We start from the raw sequence: 10302 nt of genomic DNA on the forward strand, positions 1-10302 counted from the left end.
TCAGGGCCAGATGCACTAAACGTAACGAGCCATTAACGAGCAAGTAGTAAATCCTGGCATGCACTAAAGACTTTTTTCCGACGACGGTAGCAGCTAACGAAAACGGAATGCAGATGAGCAAATTGTGTAGAAACCCTATTGTAATGAGATGCACTAACCTTTTCTCATTGCCTTAATGCTGGAAAATCTAACGAGAGGTCTGTACCTCTTGTTGGGGCTGCGCGGGATTGAAAAACTGCTACAAAAGTTACAAAGCAAAAAATTTTGGGAAAAAAAAAGTCAAGTGCTCGTCAGGGACGTCTTTTATGGATGTCCTTCACTCATCAAAAACAAACAAAAAAAATAGTGCTCCGCTTCAAAAAAGACGTCTATTTTGGCCGTCATCCCCCCCCCCCCCCCACAAGACGTCGCGCCACTCACCCCCTCCGATGCGGCTTGACAGTGCAGTTGAGGACGGCCATCCAAAAAAAACGTCCATTTTGGCCGTCATCCCCCCCCCCCCCCCCCCCCCCCGCAATAATAAAAACGTCTTTTTTGGCAGTGCTTCACTCAGCTGAGAGACCTGGAAGCTCAGCTGAGCTAAACGCACTGTGATTGGCTCAGAGACTTCCAGGTCTCTCAGCTGAGTGAAGCACTACCAAAAAAGACGTTTTTATTATTGGGGGGGGGGGGGGGGGGAGGAATGACAGCCAAAATGGACGTTTTTTTTGGATCGGCGTCCTCAACTGCACTGTCCTCTGGATTGAGCCGCATCAAAGGGGGTGAGCAGCGCGGCGTCTTCGGGGGGAGGGAGGGGAATGACGGCTAAAATGGACTTTTTTTGGGGGGGGGGGATGGCCGTCCTCAACTGCACTGTCGAGCTGCATCAGAGGGGGTGAGCGACGCGGCATCTTCGGGCGGCACAGGGAGGTGTATTTGGCATGTGCAGAACAGCCAGCATAACGCTTGGCTGCTCTGCGCATGCTCGACTGGCCGATTGACCGACTGTTTAATGATGGAATAAAGAATGCTAGTGAGCTACAACAAGCAGCCCGTTTGCATTCCCTTTCCTTAATGTATGCCCATTCCTTACCGATTCGCAAAGGGAATCGGTAAGGGAAGGGCTCTAACGATTGTTAGTGCACCTAGCTGACAGTGCGGTATTTTTTTTCCATAGAAAAAAAATACCTGCAGAAAGAGTGGACACAGATCTCCTCAGGTCCCTTTCCTTTGGGTGGATTTTAAAGGGAAAGTATGTGTGTACGTTTTCCTTTAAGAACTAGAGCAAAATCCATGGGTGAAACTTTTGGACAGGGCCAAAGCCTGTAGGCAGAGTTCTGAGCAATTATTCTCTAAAGATGCCAATAATGAACAAGAAAGTAAGTTCAAGAACAAGAGGCTATGATACATAAAGCTCTGGAAGGAGGGGGAGGACTGGGATGTAACATAAGGCAGTGTGAATTCACAGAAAGGGTGATGGATGTCCGGTGTGCCATTCTGGAGGGGTTGGTGGTGAACTTGCAGAGCTGGAATAAGTAGAGAGGATCCCTGATTGCAAGAAATGAGAAGAAAACCAGGGATCAGCTGAGGACCCTGGCATTGTATTAAAAAAAAAAAAAAGGCAGAGTGGAGGGCATTGGGGTCCTCACCATCGCCTTGAGCCTATTTTCATGTTCATTATTTTTAGGATGCCATAATTGACAAATGCTTCCGTGCTTGGGTTTTGGCTTTAACTGATTTATCCTCTAGTTTTAAATTAATTTTTTATTTTAGTTTTGTTACATTTGTACCCCGCGCTTTCCCACTCATGGCAGGCTCAATGCGGCTTACATGGGGCAATGGAGGGTTAAGTGACTTGCCCAGAGTCACAAGGAGCTGCCTGTGCCTGAAGTGGGAATCGAACTCAGTTCCTCAGTTCCCCAGGACCAAAGTCCACCACCCTAACCACTAGGCCACTCCTCCAATTAAGGGTGAATAATTAATTATTAGGATTTATTTACTGCCTTTTTGAAGGAATTCACTCAAGGCGGTGTACAGTGAGAATAAATCAAACATGAGCAATAGGCAATTACAGCAGTAAAAATATTCAAATAATACAAAGTATGGCTTGGTATACTACTTACGTGAACACAATATGTAAGAGAACATTTTAATTGACAGTAAAGGATATAAGCAAAGATGGAATATATAGATACGTAAGAGAGTAAGAAGAGTTAGAGAGTAAGGCAACCGTTTAAAGAAAGGTGCAACATGAGGTCAGAGAGATGGTTAAATATTATCTCAGCTAGGGTAGGAGTGGATAAACATGTCCTGCAGCCCATGTCATTCCTTGTGTGTGTGAGTAAGACTAACAAGTTAGCTACTTCTTCCATTAAAGGCCTGGTTGAAGAGCCAAGTTTTCACCTGCTTCCTGAAGTAGAGATAGTCTTGTGTTAAGCGCAGCCTTTCTGGCAGTGCATTCCAGAGTATGGGGGCTATTCCGGAGAAGGCTCGCTTGCAGGTATCACATCGTGTAATGTCTTTTGGAGAGGGTGTGGTTATTGATAGTCCTTGAGATGACCTTAGTGTCCTTGGTGGTGTGTAGAGGGTCATCATGTTCTTCAAGTACTCTGGGTCATTTCCTTTAAGGGCTTTGAAGATCAGATGTAGAGTTTTAAATTTAGCCCTGTATTGTACTGGTAGCCAATGAAATTTTTGCAAAAATGGTGTGATGTGGTCACATCGCTTGCAACCTTCTATGAGTCTTGCTGCAGCATTCTGAATAAATTGAAGCTGGTGCAGACTGTTGTAGAGTGCATTAGAGTAATCCAATCTTGATGTTATCATGGCATGCACAACTGGGATAAGATTTACCTTCTCGATGTAAGGAGAGAGGCAGCGTAGCTGTTGCAAATAGTAGAAGCAGCTTTTGAAGGTTGCTTGGATTTGGGAATCAGAGTAAGTGTTGATTCTAATTTTATTCCAAGGTTCCTGACTTGTGATTTGAGGGGGAGTTCGTACTTCCCAAAAGAGATTTTTATGTTGGGTATCATATCCACTTGTGTTAGGGACGCAGAGAAGCTCGGTTTTATTTGGGTTCAAGCAAAGTGTGTTGTGTTTAGCCCATTCTTTAATCGGTTTATTCAAGGCTGCATAATACATGTTGTTTTCCAATGTCTCGTATTCTTCCTGTACATTATATTCTCTCTCTCTATATTGTGATTCTTTCATATCTCCCCAGGCCACTGCAGAAGCCAATAACCTTGCAGCCGTGGCATCAGCCAGAGATCTGTATTATAACAGCATGGAACAGGTATGTGACACAGGTAAAATGACCGTAAAGCAATCCTTCAAGGCAGAATTACCTGTCACCCTAGCCACAAAGTGCATTTCCTCTGACCTTATCCAGTGAAAGGGTGTGTTGGAGGGGGAAGGTCTGAATGTGTGCACAAGACATGTCCAGCCCTCTACTCTTGGAACCAAAGCTTCCATTCAATCTGATTTCTCTTTCCTTGAGAATAATTGAGTCCTACCCCCTGCCTGAAGCCTCCAGAGTCACTTTGATGATGGGATAGATCCCTGACCTGTTCCCTTTCTCCCTCACTGGCACTACAGACCTGTGGAGGGGACAAGCCTTACGTTTCCCCGGAAATCCTGGAAGAGCGGCACAATCAGTATTGTGAGGCAGCCCTGGAGCATTTCCGGAAGATCAAGAAGATGGGTGGGAAGGAATACAGCCAGCGCTACCAAGAGGAACTTGAGCGTGAGATTGCTGAGCAGTTCGCCAACTTTAGCAAGCATAACGAGAGCAAGAACATCTTCAGCGCGTTCCGCACACCGGCAGTCCTGTTTGCCGCTGTGGCGGCCCTCTACATGATCTCTGGCGTGGCTGGTTTCGTGGGCCTGGATGTGGTGGCCCAACTTTGCAACTGTGTCGTGGGGCTGCTCCTCATCGCTCTACTCACCTGGGGCTACATTAAGTATTCAGGCCAGTATCGGGACCTCGGAGGCGTTATCGACTCCAGTGCAGATTACATCCTGGATCAGGTAGGATCTTGGGGAGGGCGGGATGTGGTTCTGGCAGGGGATGGTGAAGGAGGGGATCTCTTGCATGTTGAGGATGTGATCGGTGTGATACTTTTTTCCTTGGGTTGAGAGCAGAAGATGCACTAAAGCTTCTGTCAATGGTCTCAAACTTTTCTGGTTGCACTAGAGAAGTTGAAATGTCCTCTGCTGTGACTGTTCAGGGGTTGGACAGGGTGAAACCCAGAACTGCTTGTAGGCTGTGTGACAGAAGTCTTAGGGCCCAATGTTCAAAAGGGTTTAATGGGGCAGGAGAGGCTCTTGCCCAGTTAAACACCACTGAGCTGGCCATCCGATGCAATATTCAGTGGTACTTTATTGGTTAATACTACTGAATATTTGCTGTGACCATCAAGGCACTGTCAGGTTAGTGCTGCGGTGGTCTGGGTGCAGAGCTGAAACTTAACCATTAACCCCCAGATTCTATATATCGCGCCGAGATTTCTGCACAGAAATTGAAACATATTCTATAACAATGTGCATAACTTAATTAGTTAGCAAGCTAATCGGTGCTGATAATTGGATGCTAACCAGCAATTATCAGCACTAATCAGCATTAATTAGAATTTAAGCGCACTACTCTCTAAGCGTATTCTGCAAAGCGGTGTGTGTAAATTTGAATGCGCGCTGCTTTAAAGGGGGCGTGGCTATGGGGCATACATTGGGTGGGTCGTGGGCATGCCAGAAAACTACGCGCAGGGTTATAGAATACATCTGTTCTACGCCTAACTTAGGTGCCAGTAATTACATCAAGTTTTACTTGGCGTAAATGGCTGCACCTAGAGTTAGGCGCTGTATGGACGCTTGGAGTATTCGGTATACTGCGTGGAAATTAAGCTTATTCTGCAAAGTATGTCTAAATTAAGGTGTACTTTGTAGAATGCACTTAAGTGAATTTCACATAGGTGAATTTCATTTTGGCGTGAAACTTTTAGGCATGATATATAGAATCTAGTCCCAAGCGGCTAAGTAACGGAAAAAGTTAGGACATAAGTGCATACTGGGAAAGACCAAAGGTCCATCAAGCCCAGCATCTTGTTTCCAACAGTGGCCAATCCAGGACACAAATAACTAGCAAGATCCCAAAAAAGTATAAAACATTTTATACTGCTTATCCTAGAAAAAAGCAGTGGATTTTCCCCAAATCCATTTTATGTTTAAATCTTTTTTATTAATAGGAATCCATAAAACACACACACAGTATAATGACAAACATTCCATGCTATTACACATGTAGCTGCCATTCTTCCTGTGGCCCAAATCCATTTTAATAATGGTCTGTGGACTTTTCCTTTAGGAAGCCTTTTTAAAATCCCGCTAAGCTAACTGCTTTTACTACATTCTCTGGCAACGAATTTCAAAGTTTAATTACACGTTGGTGAAGACAAAGGTTGCCCAAACTTTATCTGCCAAGCTAACCGGTCACTGATCTGAATATTAGCTGGTGCTTGGTTAACCTCCGTGTGATGGCACATACTCGAATATTCAGTGCTGAAGGCCCCGACATAGCCCAGCATTTAATATCCAGGGTTATTTGAGCCTGCGGCTTAAAAACTGTTGACTGCCGTGGACTGAATATCTACCCTTTAATGTTTTGTGTGTATGGTTTTTTTTCCAGATGGTTGTATGGTTTAAGACTGCCAAAATTTTGTTTTAATCATTTTGTCTAATACAGCTGCCCCCCCTATGTATGCATCATTGTATCCATAAACACGCTGTTGTGCTTACAAAACTAGGCAGCATCCCTCACAGTGGCATAGCCCTCCCGATTTGGGTTCAGGCGCCCAAAGTCTGCTGGTTTGGCTGGTGAGGGTCCCCAAGCCCCTCCAGTAGAAGCTTTCCTGCAGTGATATTCGTCACCGCACTGCCTGCCCTGCTTCACCCTCCCTTGCGCACATGCTCATTTTAATGAGCATGCACGCCAGGGCAGAAAGCGCGGCACTGAGTATCGCCACAGGAAGGCTTCTGCTGGAGGGACTTGGGGACCCAGCCAGCCCAGGTATGTGGAGTTGTGGCAGGGATGTGGGGCAAAATGTGCCCCTCCCCCCGTCCTAACTCTGGGTCATGACTGCTTCGGCCCCCTCTCTCCTTCTTTGAGAGGAGTTCATTAAAGCTTCCCCAGCAGACTTAGAATAGCAACCCCCCCCCCCACACAAAATATAGAGAGCATAAAGGTACCTTTTCGCTGTGCTGTTTTCTTGTGAGAGGTCCTTCTGGGGTCCAGGTTCTGCCAGGGCTTGGTCAGTGGATGGTTCCTTCATGGCAGCATGTAGGAGGATCATGGTGGCTTCATCCGCAAAGATACGGCTCGCCATGGACTTTCTCCCCTTAGCGGCTTGCTGAAAACATAAATTTTTTTCACCACAAAAGCTCACATCTTTCTTTGAGAAATAACTTTCCAGAAGGGTAGATCTAGGAGTCATAACATCGTGTGTATCTTCCAAAAAAGCAGTTAATTCCACCTCAGATGGTACTAATTGATCCACTTTCTTCTGGTTAACTTGGAGTTTTTCTTAGATGGCAAATAACTGTTAACAACGGTATAGTTTCAGAATTCACTAATCCCAAGGTCTCCCTGAGGGTATTTGCTTAGAAGAATCTCAGGCGATAATAAGTAAATTGAAGGAAAATTCAAAAAGTGCAGGTTGCATACCTTATGAGCATTTTCCATTATTTCTAGTTTTATAGAAGAGACAGTGGCAGCTTGAAATTTGTTTATCCAAAATAGCTAAATTAAAATCCACATTAACCAACTTGTCTACCAGTTGTTTAGAGAAGGATACCGAGTAATGACTAATTTAAGCATCCCCTTCATATGAGAGTTTAAAAGCCAAATGTCTTTTAAAATAACTTCCTTAGCTGTTTCCAACTAGTAGGCTTCTGTCTGAGAATCTGCCATTCGAATCGTTTTTGGGAGTTTTGCAAAAGTAACAATTTGAATTCCAGTCGTTACCTTCTTTTGTAGCCCCTGAGGAGATGGGGAAATCTCTTGGGATATCCCTGCTAACGGAGGAACTAGTGGAGAGGGAGGAGTTCTTTCTGGAGAGCTAAAGGAGACTTCTATAGGAGAGAGTACCTGTACTCCAGATGTTTCCTTAGGCCCAAGGCGTGGAGACCTTCGGCTTAATTATGCCCTTACACTTCCTCACATAATGACAATCAATTGATCAGAGTACCAGCAAATAAGCGCTCCTCAGTGCTCCAAGGGGCAAGGGCGTACCCCTTTGTGGATGCCCTGTGGCCACGTGCCGCAAAGGCTGTGGCCTCTAATAGCGTAAGGGAATGTCCTTGATATGACATAAGGGATCGTCCACAACGGTGCTTGATGGGAAGGGACACCAGAATGCCACCGCTGGTCTCCACATTCCTTCATTGTAGTCAGTGGGAAATTCAGCTCACCAGATAACCATATGCCACCAAGTTGCCTCCTCCCACATATCTGCATTCTCATAAAAGCTTACCGCATCTTGGTGATGTTTGCTGAGGTTGAGGGGAAGGCGGGAGAGAGAGGTTGAATTTAAGAGAACAGATTTTCTTTTCCTAGCTAGATGCACTGCTGTGAAGCTCTTGTGAATTTGCCAATGACCTGTTCTTTCTCTTTTCACAATCTTTCACAGGCCACAGCCCGCATGGGGAACTCCACTCGACGAGCAGTGAGGGATGCCACGGCGGTGGGAGCCCCTGCTGAGAGAAAAAAATCTAAATGACATTTGTGGGGGGAAGAAAGAAAGAAAGAGAGTGAGAGAGTGGACCTGCCATGGCTACACAGGAACCAAGGAAATGCTCTGGAGCAGCCACCACTCCAGGCCATGCTGGTGTCCCTCTCCCTGGTATCGATCCATTCCTCCCGCCCCTTGAGTTCTGCCTTTAAAAGATATCTGCTTTCCTCACATTTTTCTATTTTATATATATATATATATATGTATATTTAGATATCTACATGCCTTGTTTTTTGCACTTTATAAACATTTGAAAGGTGATCAGTTAGGCTAAAGGAGAAAACCTTCAAACAATATGACAATGGAAAAAATGCAGCTTCAGAAATTTGTTGGTCCAAAATCCCAGAAGTGAGTGCCTTAAGACCAGAAGTAAAGATGTACTGTATGGGGACCGGAAGAAAGGTGAGGATTTTGGCTGTGAGGGATGAGAAGAGTGCAGGCCATGAACTATGCAGGTGTCTCAGAAGGAGGTAAACACTAGGGTTGAGGGCACAGGCTGAATCTGGGCCTGGTTTTGCCATCCTCTTTCCCCGCCTCCCCTCTCCACTTTGCCCGCTTGAACTACTAATCCCAGCATGCAATGGAGGGGAAGGTAAAACTAGGCCTGGCTCGCTGAGCCTGATATCCTCCAACCATTTTATGTCTTTAATGGAGAGACACATTCTAGCTTCGTTGCACTGTTGTTCAGACCAGGCTTTATATCTTACATAGAATCCTGTGTTTGTGTTGCTGCCAGTTATGCCACGATGTCATAGTATGTATACATGTTAGCAAATTGGGTTTTAAACCAAGGCACAACCTCTGGACCCATTTTTCTGTGGTTGGGTGGAGATTGGATTGAGGGTGGGGGGGGGGGTATTACAGCTAATTGTCTTCTCTTTTTCTGCATTTTTCTTTCTTTCATGTAAGATCTAAAGTTGTGCCCTTAGTTTGGGGGATGGGGGGAAGGAAAGATGTTTGTCCACACTGAGAGAGTCCAGTCTAGGAGTGGCAGCAGCCATTTTGTCATAGGAAGCAAAGCCACCATAGGCCTAGTCTAGATGGCCAGAAAGATTCTCTGGAGTGGCAACATCAGTGATTCCATGATAGGTTTTTTTTAAACATCAGTGCAATAAGGGAGGGACAGAAAAAGGGGCCTTTCATAACAAGGTGGGCAGGATGTGGGTTCCAGAGCTGTATGGACCAAAGATGTTTAAAGGGACTCTGTACTTGGTTATACAATTGTTTTTCACGTTTTACTGCAGCACTGCACTTGGTGTATTATCTGTAGTGTTTCTTTATTTTTTTTAACTAGTGGACCAATATTGATTTATTTGCAGACCAAATATTGTTAATATTTGATTTATTTGCAGACCAAATTTTGTTAATATTGGAGGTGGGGGTTAAGTCCTTAACATGAGGGAAGCAGGGCTTATGACCTTGGTACAGATAGCCAGCTCCTCTACTATTTGCCCCCTCCTCCCCAGCCCAAAGAAAACAGACCTGGGTGAGGAAAGTATCAGGGACATTGTTCAGAGAGACTTGCATCTTTGTCCGTAGGCAGTGCCAGAAGGACCTTGTGTGTGTTATAAGGTGTTATGAATTATTAGTAGTCTTTCTCTTATGGCATAAAAGAGACTTTGCCAGCTGCACTTCTGGAGAAGACTTGGGGTGGAGGCCTGAACTGCATATGAACAATTCTGGCTGTGGTGAGCCAGTTTCTTATGCTGTTTCAAGGTTGCCTTCTCTACACCAAGGAGAGGAAGATTCATCTTCAGTGATGAGCAAATTTCTGTGCTAGATAAGAGGGGCTGACAGGTACCCCACACTACCTTTGGATGGTTTTTTGTTGGTGATTGGAAACATTTTATTTATTTTTATATACATTTTTTTAAGTTTGTGCCTTTTTCTCATTGTACCCCTCTCACCTCTTTGTCCCTATCCCCTTCTACCAGTGCAAAGCATCTGCATTCGTATGAGCACAACATGGAACAGCTTTCTTTTGCTTTTCTACACTATTATGTACTTTAATGTTATAAAAAATGCAATAAACTATATTCCTGGCTTATAAAAGAATGAGAATGTCAAGAGTGGAAATCAATATGATCGAAGCTGCTTGTGTGTGAGTGGTGAGTTGGCGACACCCCTCGTCAATCTTCAGCCGTTTGATGTCGGCTGTGATAACACATCTCATCCTACTTGGAAGCAGCAGGGCATCAATATAACGTCTAACAAAGGATAACAGAAGGTGGGTGATTATGGCCCCCTCCCGACCTTGCATCTTATCCTATTTGGTAAACAGATGTCTCCTGTTTATTCATTCGTTATCTGGGGTTAATAATAGACTCATACTTGACTTTCTGTCGACATATTTCCTTGGTTTTAAAAAAGGTTTTTTTTTTTTTTTTTCATATTGCAACAACTGTGTAGTAATATTCATAGGTTTGTGGATGTGGAGCTTTTACTTGCACTCTGCCATGCTCATCTGACCTCCCTCTTGGATTACTGTAATGTGGTCTATGCAGGGGCTCATCAGAGTACTCTTAAACACTTACAGTCATTG

The 10302-nt window shown here is 44.6% G+C and overlaps 1 protein-coding gene across 2 annotated transcripts in view; it reads left to right on the plus strand.

Moving 5' to 3' along the window:
* ATL3 (atlastin GTPase 3) overlaps positions 1-9796 on the plus strand; it is a 60005-nt gene extending 50209 nt beyond the window's left edge. For both annotated transcript variants that reach the window (XM_030217897.1, XM_030217898.1), the window contains exons 11-13: positions 3200-3271; positions 3574-4005; positions 7659-9796. In XM_030217897.1, coding sequence (XP_030073757.1) covers positions 3200-3271; positions 3574-4005; positions 7659-7748 — 594 coding nt within the window. In that variant the 3' untranslated portion in view covers positions 7749-9796. The remainder of the gene's footprint in view (positions 1-3199; positions 3272-3573; positions 4006-7658) is intronic.
* The last annotated feature ends 506 nt before the right edge of the window (positions 9797-10302 follow it).

This window comes from Microcaecilia unicolor, chromosome 11, assembly GCF_901765095.1.
Source record: "Microcaecilia unicolor chromosome 11, aMicUni1.1, whole genome shotgun sequence".
NCBI classification, from domain to species: Eukaryota; Metazoa; Chordata; class Amphibia; order Gymnophiona; family Siphonopidae; genus Microcaecilia; species Microcaecilia unicolor.